General features: G+C 51.0%; 5 protein-coding genes across 5 annotated transcripts; 1 reads left to right on the top strand and 4 right to left on the bottom strand.

Annotated features, from left to right (window-relative positions):
• Positions 1-536: 536 nt before the first annotated feature.
• FTJAE_59 (uncharacterized protein) lies at positions 537-2,114 on the bottom strand (the record flags this gene model as incomplete). Its single annotated transcript, XM_037352455.1, has 1 exon — positions 537-2,114. The coding sequence occupies one exon, from the start codon at positions 2,112-2,114 to the stop codon at positions 537-539; it is 1,578 nt and encodes a 525-aa protein (XP_037212849.1).
• A 2,642-nt stretch (positions 2,115-4,756) lies between these two features.
• FTJAE_58 (uncharacterized protein) lies at positions 4,757-5,460 on the bottom strand (the record flags this gene model as incomplete). Its single annotated transcript, XM_037352345.1, has 2 exons — positions 4,757-4,859; positions 4,913-5,460. The coding sequence occupies 2 exons, from the start codon at positions 5,458-5,460 to the stop codon at positions 4,757-4,759; spliced, it is 651 nt and encodes a 216-aa protein (XP_037212848.1).
• A 1,005-nt stretch (positions 5,461-6,465) lies between these two features.
• FTJAE_57 (uncharacterized protein) lies at positions 6,466-8,214 on the bottom strand (the record flags this gene model as incomplete). Its single annotated transcript, XM_037352234.1, has 2 exons — positions 6,466-7,351; positions 7,409-8,214. The coding sequence occupies 2 exons, from the start codon at positions 8,212-8,214 to the stop codon at positions 6,466-6,468; spliced, it is 1,692 nt and encodes a 563-aa protein (XP_037212847.1).
• A 2,530-nt stretch (positions 8,215-10,744) lies between these two features.
• Positions 10,745-12,515, top strand: FTJAE_56 (ubiquitin-like 1-activating enzyme E1 A; the record flags this gene model as incomplete). The annotated part of the gene is made up of 2 exons (XM_037352124.1): positions 10,745-11,087; positions 11,143-12,515. 2 exons carry the CDS (start codon positions 10,745-10,747, stop codon positions 12,513-12,515), a joined length of 1,716 nt encoding a protein of 571 aa, XP_037212846.1.
• Positions 12,516-13,411: 896 nt separating this feature from the next.
• FTJAE_55 (uncharacterized protein) lies at positions 13,412-17,643 on the bottom strand (the record flags this gene model as incomplete). The annotated part of the gene is made up of 4 exons (XM_037352013.1): positions 13,412-13,987; positions 14,060-16,846; positions 16,980-17,075; positions 17,167-17,643. 4 exons carry the CDS (start codon positions 17,641-17,643, stop codon positions 13,412-13,414), a joined length of 3,936 nt encoding a protein of 1,311 aa, XP_037212845.1.
• Between the last annotated feature and the right edge of the window lie 222 nt (positions 17,644-17,865).

The following is a 17,865-nucleotide window of genomic DNA, read 5'->3' as shown; positions in this document are numbered from 1 at the left end:
TGTATATGCTCACCCTCCCAATTATCGGGTCGATTGCTCAGTCACTTGCAAAGCTTAGGTGTGCTTTGTGTCACAACGAACGAAGCAGAATGCACTTGAGAAGATATAAACATCTCGAGTCTTAACCAATCTGTGAATATATATGCAATGAGCCGAATTTCAAGACAGGTAGACCCGGTTCAATGACCACGCTCAGGAAATGATTGATCAAGATATCAAATTGATTCAATTTGGTAGTCCAAACCAAGGTAAAAAAAGTATCCCACAAGACTATCCTGTCTCTATGCTAACGAAGGTAAAATTGGTCTTCAGACCCTATGCAGAATGGTATCAAATGCCCAGAAACGCCACCGTATATCCATTTCGGCTATAGCCCACAACTCCAATAAAAGAATAAACAACGGCCATCCGAGGCCACGGAAGACGGTACCTTGTAATCATAACGCCATTTTCCCGATGTGATAATGCAGCAGCCGAGTACCCATCAAGGGTCTCGGGTTAGGTCATCATGGTTCGGGTCGCAGCTCAAGACTGTCTCATAAGCCGAGACCATTGACAGCATCGAGGGCGCCCTCCACCGCTGTTTCCAACTCTTCCACTCTGACCTTCAGCCCCTTGTTCTCGTCCTTGAGAAGACTGACAGTATCCCAAGCCATACTGGCGGTTTGCCCTTGGCAGTTGAGGCAAGTCGCGGGCGCAAGCTTAGGCTTGTCGCTGGATATGCCCCGTATGAGTTTTTGAAACGCGCCCATTTGAGCGTTGTTGGTGTTTCTTGCGGCAGCACTACCAGCGGCACGAGGAGGCTCCAGTGTAACGTGCTTAGGTTGAGCAACAGGGTTGATCTCAGATATGCTGGTACATATTGTTGGGCTGCGGGATCGCGAGAAGACACTGGCCTCATCTACGCTCTCATCATCAGATGAGGTGGAAGTGCTCTTGCGCCAGCGTTTTAGTCGATCCTCATCGACGCCCAGATCTTCTGATACGATCGAAGCTGCTGAGGTGATGTTCTCTTTCTCGCCATTAGTCGCCTCATCTGCCCGGTCCTTTTCATTTGCCAAGCGGTTGAGCAAGTACTCGATCATGGCATCTCGCTCTGCCATGAGGGTAGCCTGTTCCTCAAGTTGCTTCTCGAGCTGTTGGATCCTGGTTTCAGATTCACTCTTGTCGAAATTTTGAATATCACGCTCAGCCTGGAGCTCCCTAAATTCCGTTGTGCGTTGCTCATAAGCAGCCTGGAACTTGCTCAGCAGACCAGTGGCGTTCATCTGCAGGTTTTTGAAAGCGGATGGCGAGAAAGCTGTGCCCTCGACAGGAAGGCCGTTGGGGAAAAGACCCTTTTCGATGTCGAGATTCATGAGGGCCTCATTTTGTTCCTCCGAGGGACATGCAGTAGGTGAAGAAGTAAGGGAACCGAAAAAGTTGAAACGAGAAGAAGTTGGCGTGGATGGCTTGGCCGATGATGTACTGCGTCGTCGAGGTTCTGGGGCGGTTGTGGATAAGGGCGAAGGTGCATTAGATCGGGAGAACCAGGTTGAGAAGCCGTTTCGGGGAGATTCCTCTACAACAGCAGGCAGACTTGGCCGAGTTTTGGAGGCAGCAGGCCTCTTGTCGCCGGTGAACGACATGTCGACAGAAAGCGGTCTAGGCTGGTCGCTGGAGATCTTGTAGAGCTGCGATTCAATGTCCAAGTTGTGGTCGGCTAAGTTGATGGAGTGGCGCAGAGGTGACTGAAGTTTAGGAGAAGTAGGTTCTACATGAAGACCGGGATCGCGGGTTCGAACAGAGGAGCTGGGAGGATGATGAGCTGTCGTAGGAGGTGTTACTGAGAGAGGAGCCAGAGGAGGAGTTGAATGGGGAGTCGACTGAGAAGCGCTGGGTGTCTGGAGAGCCGCGGGGGAAAGGCGGAGGGAGGTTGTTTCTGATAGATTGTTGTTTCTGGGTTTGTTTGTCACAGCAGCTCGCCTCCGGGCGGTCGAGGCGCGAACACTGGAGCCATACGACGCTTGGGAGCTCGGCCCCGTTAGACGCGAATGATATTCGATGGGAAACTGTCCATGCTCCTCCTCGGCAGCTCGATCCTCAACGAGCCCCTGGGGATCCAGAGGCTGCATAATCGCCTAATGTTTCGGTTCCAAGGGGTTTGGGAGATTTGACGGAACAGGGGTCCAGAGAAAGGAACCCAGTTTGACAAGCGCTAGAAGAACGCTAGTAGCGGCGATCGTATTGATATATATTGGGTGTAATAGCTGAGGTGCTTCAAATCGATTGTGTCGAGGGAGAGCAGTCAAGAAGAGAGTTGGCGGTGGTTTATGGCGGGCGAGGAGGCCATAGATATTAACCTTGACACCACAGTTTGCTGCGCGTGGCCGGGTTCGGCTGAGGAGGAGCCGACTATGCAGTGACACCTAAGAAACCAGACCCTACAGTAAGTACCATACACCTCCTCCACTCTGCGGATAGTTAGTTAGACGGACGGACGGGTATGGTTGGGCAACTTGGGATATGCTTCTGATGGTGGATTTGTTTGGAGAGAATTGAGTGGTCGAGGTATTTGAGGGGTCCTTTAGTGGCCAACAAACTTGTACCAATGGGGTAATCCTGCAGCCCCAGATTGACACAGCTCCAAAAGACTATCAGGTCCATCTATAAAATATGACCGTATCTGCATTTCTGAAAAAGACGTTCCAATTGTCTTTGAAACCCTTTCCGGAAAAAAACACTGCAAAATGTCGTCTGGTAGTGTCTCACTACCAACAGTTGGCGAGCAAGCCAGCCAAGCTTGGTAACGCCCTAGCGTTGATCCCTGAATGCTGTGGAATGCAGAGCCACGCCACTGTCTCTAATGGCACTTTACAATTATTGTGGGCTTGACTTGACGTAGCTGGAGGTTGGACATGATGTATTACGTTCCATTGTTAGCAGAGTCATGAATGACATATTCATGACAATGGTTGATCGGGGGATCTTGACTCAATATTGCTCTTGTGTGGAAACCCCTCGTTGTCGAGTCGAGTCCCTCCCTGAAACTGAGTCCATTATAATCAATCATGGTCACAAGATAAGGCACTGAAGGATCAATGCAACCAACCTTACCCATATAAATCATGCAGTATCACTATCACCTGCATAGCACTACTGCATAAAGGAGCCCTTCCCGAACGGCTCCAACGTATGTACATACAGTGTGTCCCCACACGCCTTTGTCTCTGTCTTTGTCCGTGTCTCGTCTTCCTCCACTGTCTGGCCTGTCGTTCTAGGCTGTCCTACGCGGGCGGAGAAATGCAAAAGCAAAGTTTCTACCTTAATCTAGGTTCGTAGGGCCATCTCAAGCTTTTCCACGCATTTTCGCCCACAAGCCCACAAGCCCGGTCAAACTCAGACCACTTCTTGGCGAGTCCAGGCCGTTCCCTTGTCCGTCTGGTTCCTTAGATTCATCCTAGAACAGGAACAGACTTTCGCGCCGGCACGTTGGTCAACTCGATTGCCACGATCTATAGCGCCTTGTGGCTGCACAAGATCAAGAAACCCCGGAAGAGATCTCCCTTCGATTTTGCAAGACCATTGATGATGACCGTCGTGTGTCACTTTCACTACCTATAGTGGAAACTTGGATACACATCACGTATGCTCCCTGATTGTTGTACTGGACATTCTTTTATAGCAATATTCGAAAGATGCCATGTTTGCTTACCCAAACAGTGGTAGCAATCCTACCTGGCAGTAGGTACAATAGGTACAGTAGGCAGGGCGACATGGACGATAAACTATGGCGTCAAGTTGCCTCCCCAGCTTCTCAAAGTTGTGGAGTTTGTAAACACAGTCTAGGCCTAGGGAGTAAACAGAATTTATCTAGACTGCCTGATGTTTCGGCCGCTTTAGGATGAACGGTGTTGGCGACTATCTACCACACAAATTCCGGCTCTTTCAGCTGGATTATTTTGACAACTGAGAGCTCCTCGTGTCGTTTATATTTATACAGACTACCTACCTATCGTCACAATCCCACGCACCGACCTTGCTAGAACAGCTTCAATAGCCTAAATAGCGGTTCTACCATCTTGGTCATTGTCCTTGTTTGCGGGAACAAACACCAATCTCTAGATTCATTTGCCTTGCTTCGGTTTGCAGACTGGTAGACATGCTATAGAACTTCCCTAGTAGCCGATCCAAACTACTGACGCAACGACCTAGAGTTGGTTCTTTGAACTTGTGCCTACAAAGTCTCAACCTCCAACGTCATAATGGACTTACTCACTAAGAACTTTCATTGCCTAGGGGTGGAAGAGAACTTGGGGCCTTCTAGTTAATATATCGTAATATATTTCTTCAAAGTCTAATAGATCCTAGACAACAAAAAGACTTAGGTAACTTAGTATAAGTTGAGGATACCCTTTAAACATCAAATTTTGATCCCATGATAAAAAGACTTGGGTAAATTGAGGTGAGACTTGGCTGGCCTCTAGAATACTTTACTATTTTTGATACATCTGAAGTTTTCCTGCTCCCTGAGGCCTGTCTACTGACTTAAAAGACTTCACGGCTCCATGATCACAAGAACCATCATACTGAGAGGACAAGAAAAGTATACTCGAATAAACTCTCTACCATCTACTGGTATAAAGATACTTGCAGCCTGCATTGACCATACGCCCAACCGATCTATAATAATGATAACAGCAAACCAATCTCCTGACCTCAAAAGATCCACACAACCATCACCAGTTTTTTCTCTGAGTTGTTCAACGGTTGGCAATTATACCTGGCTAGTTCGGCCACTGTTGGGGCCAGTAGGTGCATCCCAGTCCTTTGGTGTGTCCAGGGCCGCAGCCAGCAAAGTGATGAAGATGCCGAGCAACCTGGGGATATGGTCAGTAATTGCAGACCCCTACACGGCCGTAATCACACTTACAGGTTTAAATGTGCCATAATCGCTCCTCCCCTGCCCAGGGGCCAGTAGAAAGTCACGAAGGGTAAGAAAAATGTGCCAGCATGCGCGTAGGTGAGGTAGAAGATGACCAAGAATACGGAGGTTGCCGCGCCTATAACCCGGAAAACGTAGCGAGCAACGCGGTGATTGAAGGACCGATTCTTGGTGAAGAGGCGAAGGATGGCGATGGAGGTAATGACCCATGTGATACCAGCGAGAGCAGCGAGGAGCACGTATGGTCGTGCTGAAATATCCACAAGATTGATTGAATTGCTCACGGCACGAGGTTTGATTGCCCCAGAGACAGTGCCAGATTGAAGCTGATCTGGGAAAGGAATAGGCCATGGTGGAGTGGGAGTGGGATAGGTCTCGGTTTGGGGCTCGGGGTCCTCATCTTCTAAGGCCCAGTATTGGCCAGCAGCGACCATGGATAGGATAAGTGTAAGGAAATTGGATAAGGCGAAGAGGGATAGGAGAGCCAGAAGGATGATGCCGCCTGCACGGCCAGCACGTTTGGGTTGATTCATCATTATAAAGAACAGAAAAAGTGTAGTGATGTCGGGTAAGTCTTGGGGACCAAGAAAGGGGGATGGCGATGATGATGATGATGATGAGAAGAAGAAGAAGAAGAAGAAGAAGAAGAAGAAGAAGAAGAAGAAGAAGAAGAAGAAGAAAGGCTCAGAGGGTGTCGAGTAAATGTGGTTTTAACAGTGATTCGATGCCTGTGCACCTTCCTTCATCTGATACGAATAGGAGATAGATGGAGGCAGTTACACCGGGGGGGGCAGAATGGAAGTTGACACTCCCGTCCTGGATTGTTATCTGCAACTCCCTCAATAAGTAACTAACCGAGATACCTACCTTCCTGAGATACCTTACCATCACATACCTTATTGAATGGAAGGGACGGGAGGCACCACCTAAGACTGAGTTCTCCTCAACATTCTGGTTGTTGCATTAATACCTATCTGCATAAGGTAGGTAGCTACTGTTACGAGGCTCTGAAGTTTCTCGAATTGGATGCCTGTGGCCTTTATTTCTCCCGACGAAGCAAGAAATTCGCCCCAGGCAGGGTGTTTCTATTCTTTTGGAGTTGAGATATCTTGCTGCCTCCGACCACTTCCCTAGAGAACCTGCCTGCAAAGCTTGGGTTTAGGGCATTGGGGGTGATCGCGATGATGGAAGGTACACGAGGAGAAACTTTACCTTATAGGCAAGCAACAAACGCCTTTTGAAGGCAGCAACCTAAGTTAAGGTGCCGACTAATATACCAGATCGAGCACCTGCTATGGCAGGCAGTTTTAATCACGTGTGAAAAGACACGTAGGTATGGTAAGCTCAACATCAGTCTGTAGAGTGCTATGTAGAACATGTAGATGCGACTCAGTGCGAAATGCTTAGATAGGCCAAACAAGCAAAAAGCTCTCAGTAGATAATGATCAGCTCTAACGGGTATATTGCCATAATTCCTTAAAATTCAAAGCCAAAGACCTGGATATATTGCATCTCCGTCTATGCATATCTTACAAACCATCTCAGCGCAACTCAACCGAAGGAAAGTAGCGAGGTCCTGCAAAACCTCGTGCCAAGACAGACTGTATATCAATATTGCTCGTGGGGTCGTGGTGGGAGCTCCACATCTTGAGGAGTATAAATCGACCTGATATCGGGGGGTCGAAGCGAATTGTGCATTTGCTCTTTTTCTTCTCTATGTTGAAACGGGCATGTGGAGAGAGCAGTTGACCACCGCCAACGGCTCGAACGGCGTCTTGCGTAGCAGAGGCGTGAGCTTCCCAAGCTTCTGTTAGGGAGAAAGATCGGTTGGAGCGATCGTAATTGTGTTCCCGGTCCCGGTCACGATTCCGCTCTCTTTCTCTTTCCCTCTCTCTTTCGCGGCGCCGCGAAGATGGAGGATCAAATCCTGGGCCGCTAGTGTTGGCAGCACTACTGTAGAGGCGCCAGTGGGAGGGATGGTGGTCGTCCAGGTATTCGGGATCAAAGGGGTTACCGCCATCATCGGAATCAGAGTCGAGGGTTTCGAAGGGGAGTGAGCCGATGCGATTCGGCGGATGGCGTAGGAAACGGGGGCCATCAAAGTCATCGTCTTCGTCGTCGCTGCACTCAGTAGTGACTTGAAAGTCAGGCAGGTTGGAAGCGAACTCTTCAGGCATCTGTGGTGTCCGTGGTTCGTAATCATCGGCGTTGGTACGGTAGGGGTATGCTGGCCGAGACCTCGTGGTCGTAGTGCCATTCTCATGATGCTGTACTGATATTATTTCAGTTGGGATGGGCTGAAGGACTCTCGAGTCCCCATCAAGAGTTGGTTCATTCGTTGGCTGGGCGTATTGTATTTGGTACTGGGCTGTTCGGTTGAGCACTTCGTCTTGCTTCATAGCCACAAAGACCATTCCCTCTCTCACGCTGTTGCAGGATTAGCCAAGTTGTCCGAATCATACCGTGATGCATGGGACAACATACGGATGTGAATAGTTGGACGATGCAGGCGCCTTTATGACCAGCTCCTGGAGAGTAAAAACGGAGCCCCCTTGATGTCTCAACACTATGTTGCATCTGTTTCCCTTTGTGCAATACACCGAGTTGTCGTTTTTGAGGATATTCTCAGCGGCATATGATAACTCATTAGAGAACATACCCCCATCACAGCTGACGATCTCCATCTTGAGGTCTCCTTGCTCGACCTGGCCATACTTGCCATAACGAAAGCCTCTTAAGGCTGGCGCGAGACGATCAGAATCCAGCTTTCGGCGCTTGTGCCGTCGATTCGAGTCAGGGAGGTCTGAGGGACGGAGTGAAGGAGAGAAGTTGGGCGGCATGAGCGGAGGAGTCAGGCTTGGGTGGTGCTGGAGATCGAGAAGGGCCCGCAGGTGCGAGTTGGCTTCCTCGAGGTGTCGATCGAGGTCCTCGAGATTGGAGGATCTGGTGTTCTCGGTGGTGGCGGCAACAGCCCGCATGCGGTCAGTACGTCGAGAAGTCGGCCAGCCGTCGTCCATGGGCCGCTCGAAGTCGTCAAAACCGGAGCCGGGACCCGGCGCTCTGTTCTCCAGGTTCCGGATGCGGTCGGCGCGGCGTGAAGCGGCTGACCAGTGCCGGGACTGAGGGCGGTTGGAAGAAGTCGGCGAGGGGCTGTCTCGGTCACGATCTCGCTGGGCGTGTGCGAGGGCTCTGAGAGAAGGCAGTCGAGGCGGTATGGGAAGCGGTGGAAAGTCGTCGAGGGGTTCTCGAGAATGGCGACGGTGGGAGTTTGAACCCGACCGGCCAGACATTTTGTATGTAGACGTATGTAGGTATGAATTAACGGCGGGACTGGGGGGTTTCACTAGTCGGTGGGCGGTTATGGCTATGGATATGGCTCTGACTGTGACTGTGACTGTGGATGTGGATGTGAGTTATGACGTGGGGTTGAACTGAAGCGAAGCGAAGAGGCTAGACTAGAGGGATGGCCGCTGATGGTCCCGTCTTTTTGTCAGATGAGATGTGGCCGAAATAGCAATGATGATGATTTGAAGAGTGGTCGTTAATCATTGTCGTCCAAGGGGACGGCAGTCAAGCAGTATTGGCGCACGGTACACCTGGCTCTCCAGGAGTAAGGTCGTTGGTCTCGTCGTGATTTGAGTGAGAAGAACCCCCGAATCACAGCCTGATTTTGGTGTCTTCTCGCTGGCGACAATCAATGGTTGAACAACAGGCTAGGGATTGGATACTGTGCGAATGACTCTGCCGTGGGGGGGGTTTTAAGTCAGTCAACCATTGGCCTCTGCGTTTCGCTGAGCCGCCCTACCTGTCATTTCATGCCCATCCTGGACACAGGTAAGAAATACAGGTATTATGCGTCTTTTTTCTGTATCTGTTCTCTCTACCTTGCAGTTTTTCTGCTGCTGCCAAGGTTGTCTTTCGGCCAAAGGTCAGGCGTACCACGGCACATGAGCCGTGACTCTGAGTAAAAGTCGCCGTTCTTTGGCGGGGGCGAGCGGAGAGACGGCGTGGTAGTAGAGGCGCCGGTAGAGACGGATATTCGTTGATAGCTCAACTTGGCGGTAGCGGTGTGATATCTGCAGCAAGTATTGAGTGAAATACCTTACGGGAAGCCCTAATTACGAAGGGAAAAAAGGAACAGATCTGTTGTAAATTGTGAGAGGTGACAGAGCCATGGCTGGGCTGGGCTGGGCCGACGGACCTTTTGAGTCGTCCATGATGGGTGGTAGGGTATGGGGGATAAAGGCGGCAAAAGCCACATCAAGGGATAGCAGGCCACAGCTTTGAATCCCAGCACTGTATCCGTTCGCCCAGAGGTATCTGGGCTTGAGCAGAGGCTAGGTTCTTATGTGCACTGTACTCTGTAGTCAGTTTATAGTGAGAAACAAGAAACCCTGGCCTGGTGTTGCAACATGGCTGAACTCGTACCAATTATGTGTAACATTGTGCGAGTATCATGCTGTATTCAGCTATCAAGGCAAATGGTAGAGCGCTCAAACCCTCAAAGCAAATTGGCGATCTGTGAACTTTGAACGTCCTTATTAATCTCTGATGCTCAGGCACGTACCTTGCCTTGTGCATTCTTGGTTGTTCGTTGTACCGAATGTGTGAAGCATGCAACCAAGAAGTCGCATATTTCCCCATACGCCTTAGTACTTACCTATGAATACTGCAAAGTCTTTTTGGCGACGGGCATCTTCCTTTCAGTCTGGAAAGATACAGAAGAGGGAATATCTAGATACCTCGTATCATCCCCCTGCAGCCAGAGGTGTACATACGTGATATGCTTGCATCAAGTAGACTAAACGCAAGTCATGTCCATGCAACACCAACTTCTTGACCCAGTTAGTCTCATGCTCTCTATGAGGAAGGTCATGATATATTCAAAACCGTATAGTTTCTGTCTTACGTTTAGAAATCGTTCTTTATTTTTTATTTTCTTTTGCTTAGGTACTTACTACTAAGTAAGTCCGGTAAGTAAGTCTTTGCTGCCCTTGAGGGAGGGCGATTCTGGGGGATGTTTCATTAATTGCACGTGATATTCAGGGACCTTTTGTGCCTGCGATCTAGTTCCCGCCTGTCGGGACGAAATGATGTGGTTTCGATTCAACTAATAGCTCCGAGCTACTCCAAATATTCATCTAAAATGCAGTAAATGAGTGAAGTTTGTTTCACTTGCAGAGTATCTGGATAGGCACTTACAGAGGCATACTTTGTGTCCTTCACTGTAACTTCAGGCATCTCTACCTCTAAAATCTTGACGTTACCTGATTCTCGGGTCATCCATCCATCGCCTTACAGCAAACAGCAGCCTTGAAATTCCCCAGAGCGGTACAGTACCTACACTACAGTACAGAACGCAAGGGACCCATGTCGATCCCGCTAACAATATCATACAGCCAATCATTGTGGAGCTACCTACATAGTCCAGCTCACTCACTAACTTCCAGGTTTATAACCTCCTTGACGTGAAAGCCAACATTCGACCACTCAAGTTTGTGATAGGCATCTTCAGCCTCTTTCTAGCAATCAATCAAGCAAACAAGACAGGGCATACTCACCCGTGGTCCTCTCTCTGGTGGATGCTCGCGCCCGTAGATGAAAAGTGCTCTTGTTGACTGGGAGAAGCTGAATCTCACCCAGCAGGCTGGGCCTTTTCTATCACGCGTCTTCGCCTCGTCTCATTCATAACAAGCTCTCTACGATATCGCTCTTCGGCCTTTCAGCCTTGCGCTGCGATTAACCTCAATCTCGGCACTTTATTCGCCTGGCTACATCTCATTTACTCCACCCTCCGACTTCACCCCAAATCTATCCACGATGGACAACTCCAGCCAGGATCAAGGCCAGCCTCAAGCTGAGCCCCAAGCACAACATCTCCCGAATGCTTCAGCGCAAGGGGCCATTCCTCATACCGATGCTAGCGCTAATTTCATTGTCAACGGCAATGTTATCCCCCAAATACCAGAGAATCTCCTCAACCCAATGAACCCTCAGGCGCTGAGCATGTTGGCCGATCCCTCACTCATGGCTGATCCCTCCCTGATGGCCATGCAGATGCCTCTGGCTGACCCTTCATTCATGATGCAACCTGCCATGAGCTTACCGAATGGCCAGAATGGCTTCAGTCTTCCCGTCGCTCCTCCTACCACTGTCAGCGCTGGTAAGTTCTGCGCGCGCAAATCGTATCTCAACATATCTTTTCTAACATGCGCCAGATGAGGTCGCTCTGTACGACCGTCAGATTCGCCTCTGGGGCATGGCCGCACAGGCAAAGATCCAAAGCGCAAATATCCTTCTCATCACCATCAAGGCCCTCGCCAATGAAATCGCAAAGAACCTTGTCCTTGCTGGTGTCGGCTCTCTCACTCTCCTAGACAGTGCTACCGTCACCAAAGCAGATCGAGGCGCCCAATTCTTCATCCCTGATGGTGAAGATGTCATCGGACAGAACCGCGCTCAAGTAGCCAGCGCTGCTCTACAGAAGCTCAACCCTCGTGTTCGTGTTCACGTCGATACAGAAGGCGTCAAGACCAAGGGGCCAAGCTACTTTGCTGCCTATGATATTGTCATTGCCACTGATCTCGACCCTGAGTCTTTCAACATCATCAACACTGCCACACGCCTGAACTGCAAGGCCTTCTACGCTGCCGGTTGTCATGGCCTCTACGGTTTTATCTTCAGCGATCTTATCGAACACGACTATGTCATCCAGCGTGACCTCGGAAACATGCCCACTTCCCTTGGCCCAGAGTCTCGTACTCGCACTATCGTTGATGTCCAGACTCGAGAGGAGGGTCCCAAGACAATTGAGTCTGTCACCAAGCGCGAGCTCTACTCTACGTGGTTCCTCGCCAGTGACCTTGCTGTTCTTCCTACTGAGTACACCCAATCCAAGCGACGGCTCAAGAGTGTCACCCCCGCCCTTTCTTGTCTCCGTGCTCTCTGGGAGTTCATGCAGATCCAGAACGGCCGAGTCCCCAGCAATCGCGATGATCTTAAGCTGTTCACGCAGATCGCCACTCAGAAGCACAAGGCTCTCGGCCTGCCCAGTGAAACTCTCCGCCCAGAGTTTTTGCGCAGCTTCCTTCAGAACCTCGTTAGCGAAATCTCTCCTGTTGCCGCCATCCTCGGTGGTCAGCTTGCCCAGGACGTCATCAACGTTCTCGGGCAAACCCAGCAGCCTATTCAGAACATGATTGTCTTCGACGGCAACACCATGGAGGCACTCATGTACCCTCTGCACCCAGAAGGCTCACTCGGGGCATCACAACTCACAGATCATACTGTCCCCAACGGCGGTGCGCCTATGATTCTGGGTGGCATGGATGCTCTGCCTTTGGGTCTTGACCCAACTACCATGGCCACTCTACCTCACCATAATAACCCGATCATGATTCCTACTGGTCTCCCTCAGAACGGCAATCTTATTCCCATGCCCGACGGCTCCCTAGCCGATCCTACACAGCATTTCAATGCCGCAGGGCAGGTGCCTCAACAGCCTGTCCAAGGACACACGGCTCAGGTGACAGCTGAACAGACTACTCAGGAGACACCGGCAAACCCTGGTGCTTCGGAATCGAAAGATTAGACTAGCCATATCACCAAGATGCATCTAGAAGGACTTATCGCAGGATTTGAAAATTGGACAGGGCACTGGAGTGGGGTAACATTTCTCCCGTGCTATACTATAATTTGGGTCCGATCTCGAAAGTCAATAGAAGGCTCCAGCTAGGGGTCAGAAGGCTTGGGGATAGACGATACCTCTGTATACTAAATAAAACTACGCCGTACTCACGCATGACACGCAAGGGGCCCGGAAAGACTTGATGCAATAATGAATTATTCGTTTGTGCCTCCGGCCGAGCATCCCAGCTAGAATTCCGTGCTTAACATGTCACAATTGCGATCTCAGCACAGTCACTCGAGTATCACAAGCTTTCAGCTTATTGACTCTATTGTGCTCTACCAACATGGATAAGCAGACCTAGCTAATATATAATGGGGCATGATCGCGTTGCCCTGATGCTTTTGTATTCCTGTACCCTGCCAAAAAGAAAACCATGATTGCCTTGTCGACACCTCATTCTTCTCCTTGAGAGATGGGCATCGGCCCCTTTCATTGCATTCAAAGGGACTGCAAGCAAAAGCCATTTGTGAACCGCGTCCAATTCGCACTCCTTTCATATAGCAAAGCAGGAAGCCAGATGTCGAGAACAATGTCGCATGTAAAGTCAAAAGAACGCAATGCATATTATCTGCCCCTCTATATCCGGGGGCATGCTTGCCTAACGCCGCCGATGCGAATAAGAGAGGGACTATGCCCTCATCGAAAACGATTAAATCAGTATGTGGTAACCGACTTTTGGGGTATAAAGTATTGGGTATCGTAGCAGCTGAGCTGCGGTAGTAATATGAAAGAAACGGCGGGTGAACATTATCAGCTGTTGCTGAACATGACCGTGCTTCCCGAGGTGCAGAATTCTATTAGCAACTCTCGTCAGTGGTGTCAATGGTGATGACTTTTCGCTGACTCTTGGTGATTTGGACATCGTCAGAAGATTCGCCCTTAGCTCGAGGTTCTTTGGCGGATGATGATTTTCCCTTTGAGGTCGTAGACTCAACATCTTGATCACTCTTCTTGTTGGAAGTGCTGGAACGGACGATCTTGATCTTCGTCTTCGATGCAGTCTCCTTCGTCTTGGTGGCCTCGACAGTCTTGCTCTTACGCGACTGAGCCACTCTCGGCTTCTTCGCCGGCCCAGCTTTAGTTGCAATGGGTTCAGCCTCAGTTGTCTTGGGCTTCCTAGGGCGCAGTCGTCGCTTGAGCGAATTGTCATCCTCTTCAATCACCACAGCAACATCGTCATTCTTCTTAGATTTCTTAGCTGAAGGCTTAGCCGCGACAACATCATCGTCTGGCTGCGTGTCAGAATGCTTGCGTTTGTTCAGCTTCTCTGCCGTAGGTGGCACGCCGATAGCAGGCTCGACGAATCGGACGGACTTGTACGGCCGCGCAGGCTTAGCTTGCTCATCAGCCTTGGATGAAGAGTCGTCACCATTCTATCGCGAGTCTTCTCGATCTTGGCCAGGCTCGCCCCTTTCTTTGCCACTTCGCTTGCGTGTTTGGTTCACGCTCCACCCTCTGATCTGGGTCGGCCCAGAGCTGGGCAGAGCCGCGGCAGACCCAGTCTCCTTGTGGTCGTATGGAATGGTCTTCAATTCGGGCTTATTCGGCCACGCTCGGTGCGCGGGAACGGGGGCGGGTTGAAGCTTTCGATACTTGTTCCCAGCATCAGACGACCCTGAAGGGGTGGATCGATGACCATGGATCGAACTGGGAAGACCCTGAGGATTGTCTTGGGGGCTTTGAGCCATGTGAGAGGGCATAGGAGGGGGGTTCGCATACGTTGGAGATAGGACTTGATGGGCGTAGCCTTGATGAGGCGAGGTCATATAACCTTGCCCAGCAGTCTGCGGGTTTGGCAGAATTCGATCAGTCGCAATCGGCTGAAGCGGTGGTTGCCCATGTGGCTCGGGGCCAGGGTACCCTCGGTGATAAGAGCGAGGAGGACCAGGCGGGTAGTAAGAACCGGATGATCGTAAGCTAGGTTCCAACAGTGCCTCATCCTGAAGAGACTGGTTACGTCCTCGCGAAGGTCGCAGAGGGGGTAGAGGCTCGGCGCTGCCATTGTGAGAAAAAGGGATCCGCGCTGGGGGAGGAGCTGGTGATGAATAGTGAGACGATACTGGGCCTGGTGGTGGTCCCGGAGGTCCGGGAGGAGCATTTGAAGGTCCGGCGGGTGGTGGTCCCGGGGGAGGAGGTTGCGACCAGTACGCACGAGAGTAGCTCGGCTCGGGCGCACCATAGATACTCATACGGCGCGGAGAATACCCGGGATCGATAGGACGGCCGGCAGCCATGTGAGCATCACGGGGGTCTGTGTTGGGGTAGCTGCTATGTGACAGGTATGTCCCCTGATCCTGAACTGGAGGGCCCTGAGATGGATGGGGGGGAGGGTAATCCGGATGTCGTACTGGCGGATGCTGTGAAACATTGTGTTCCTGGATAGGTGGATAGGCCATGGGTTCTCCAGGATGACCATGCACTGGGCCGCTTGCTTGCATTGACATGTGCGCGCGGGGCTGGTGCATGTACCCTTGGGGAACCTCGACAGGGCTGGGATTGTATCGAGGGTCAATTGTGGCCTGGCTTGGGGTGACAGGCGGGAGCTCGTTAGTCTGGGAGACGGAGCTTCGGGGATCATGTTCCAGCATTCCATGAGAAGAAACGGGGTCAGGTACCATGCCGTTTGGCGCGGCATCACGGTAGGATGGTTGTTCCTGAGTACCATATGGCTCAAGCATAGAAGGCGCTGCTTCAGGGACAGATGCTGGCTCATAGCTCATCGCAAGTTCGGTTGCTGGAGCAGTGTCGTAGACTGGTTCGGTCTCTCGGATAGCAGCGGGTTCGTTGGAAGCGCTTACAACATTGCTCAAGATAGCCAAGTAATCGAGGCCAACGCTGGAACTGGTGTCGGACGTAGGAGCAGGAGCAGGCTTTGAGTCAGTGAAGACATCACGAATAGCGTCGTAGCGAGCTGGCTTCGGCGCAGGCTTGGGAGCCTTGTTCGATTCTTCAGTCTCAAGAAAAGCACCAGCATAGGCGAGGACGGCCAGGTTAGTGAATCCAGGCTCGGGTTGAGGGGCCTCGACGTCCTCTCCTTCGGGCTCTTGTTCCTCACTTTCTGGCTCTTGCGACTCAGAAGCGGCTCGGCTGACAATAGGTCTGGCTTCAAGCTCCTTGGCGGCAGTGCCCAAAGATCTGCTTCGCAAAACCTCATCAGAACGCACATATTCAGATATAGAGATCTCTTCAGGGTCGACCTCCTCAAGTTTGCAAAATCGTCTCATCGAAGCACCAATCTTGGCGCGGTACGGGTTATCATCTGAACGACGGTGATTGGTAGTCTTGAGGAATGAACGTGAAGCATGGGCAATCCGACCCGAAGGGTTGGCAATATAGACAACAGGCTTCCCTGGCATGACGTGTGGAGTCTTCTCTACCTCGGGAACAGGTGCATCTTTCATGATAACACCATACTTGGGGTGAACACCGAAGCGCTTGACTGCGTCTTGGTCAAAATCTTCGGGAACTGTGGTTGAAAAGTCGTAGCCATTGCACCAATGATCGACGTGAAGGCCATTGCTGTTAGGAGTGTTGAGGTACTTGCCACGCTTTGCATGTGTATGACCCTTGCTAGAGTCATTCGTGGAGTCCCTGAAGCCGATTTCCCAGTCATTGAACTCAAAGGTTTTGGGGCAGTAAAGGCGACTATTAATGCCCTTCTCTCGCATAGATGGCTTCTGGTTATATACGCGGTAGCCCCACTGATCTTCATCGCCCATGTTCTTTGGCAACGGGGGGCTTCTTTCACGAGCAGGCAATTTACTTTGTGCCCGAGCGGCAGCTGCAGGAGCGATGCCATTGACAAGAGCGGGAGGCTCTGGAGTTCCTGGTGCTGATTCCGACTCAGCTGGCGTGCCCTCAGGTGTGGCCTCGGCTTCAGCAGCGGAAGCGAGAAGACCCTTGGCAGGGGCGGGAGCAGCAAGAGATGCGCCATCGTCAGCGTTGCTTCTGGTGTTCTTCTTGGGAGTAGGTTGACCGTCTGGTTGGTCTTGGGCTCTGCGTTTGTTGACACCACGGCCACGTCCACGGCCCTTTGAAGAAGCGGTGGCCGCGGTTGGAATTGCAGCTGTAGCAGCCGCTTCGTTCTCGCGACCCTTTCGCCACATGGAAGTGCCTTGGACACGAGAAGGATAAGGGACGAGATGACCATCTTGGTAGCATTCGTAGATTCCAAATTCTTCGTCATAATGCTCATCACTGATGACCTTGTACTCATATTGATCATCGGCAATCTGCGTTGTGCGTGTCAGCTGTTGCGCCCCCAATTACCGTAATGGGTAAATAATCAATTAAAGTTGGGGAAAGCCAAGTGGTGAAAAAAGGTAGAGTAGAGACAGAAAGGTTTGAAGGAAAACTCTGACTTACATCGACGGGAAGGTTCTTGTCATACAAGGAATTGAGAATTCGAGCACGGTTCTCTTGTGATTCGTAGAACTGTTCTTCAATCTCATCAAGACCGTTCTGTGGGGGTTGGTTGTGTGAGTAAATTGCCAAGAGCCTCATAGTAATATCGGGTACGGGGACTGGGTCACGTCAGAGGAGAGCGACATACCTGGAATTCTTGCTCAGCGACGTAATTGTCGGCTTCATGCAGATGCTGGGCGAGCTCAAGGTCTCTGTCCAGACGACGCTTGTGCTCGGCGAGTTTGGCATCGAGGTTTGCTTGGAGCTCCTCCATGGCAGGTATGAATTCCTGGACAAGTTTATACTTGTCTGGATTTTGAAGAGCATCATCAATGGTGCGTTCAGCCAGCTCTTGCAGGGCAGGCTTCAGCGCGTGAGCAACAGCTTGATAATTTGCTTTGAGATGCCGTTGACGCTCATAAGCAGCCTGTACACGCGAATCGGCAAAGTTCTTTGCTCGGCCTCGTCGTGAGCCACCACGGCCAGCCTTTGCAGTAGCCGCCTTGGATAGAGCGGTTGTAGAGCCACCTCTGCCACCACCTCTACCTCGTCCACCACGACCTCTTCCACCGCGGCCACGGCCACGAGTGGAAGGTTCCCTTGCGGGAGAATCGTTCTCAGGCATGATGAGTACAATGGGTCATGTAGCTAGAGGTGAGGAGAAAAGGTAAATGGTGGTGTTGGTTACTAAGGTTGATGTGAGGTGAGGTAGAGCAAGGTAAAGTAAAGCAAAGTAGCGGGCCGGGTACCAGCTTTTTTCTGGAGGTTAAAGGTGTGAGAATGTGCCACGCGCCAGTGACAGGGGGAGTGAAGTACCTGGGTAGTCCTTGAGCAAGGTAATGAGAGA

This window comes from Fusarium tjaetaba (genome assembly GCF_013396195.1).
Source record: "Fusarium tjaetaba strain NRRL 66243 chromosome Unknown NRRL66243_c0000002, whole genome shotgun sequence".
Lineage (NCBI taxonomy): Eukaryota > Fungi > Ascomycota > Sordariomycetes > Hypocreales > Nectriaceae > Fusarium > Fusarium tjaetaba.
The sequence above is the reverse complement of the archived record's forward strand: the minus strand, read 5'-3'. Positions and strand labels throughout refer to the sequence as shown.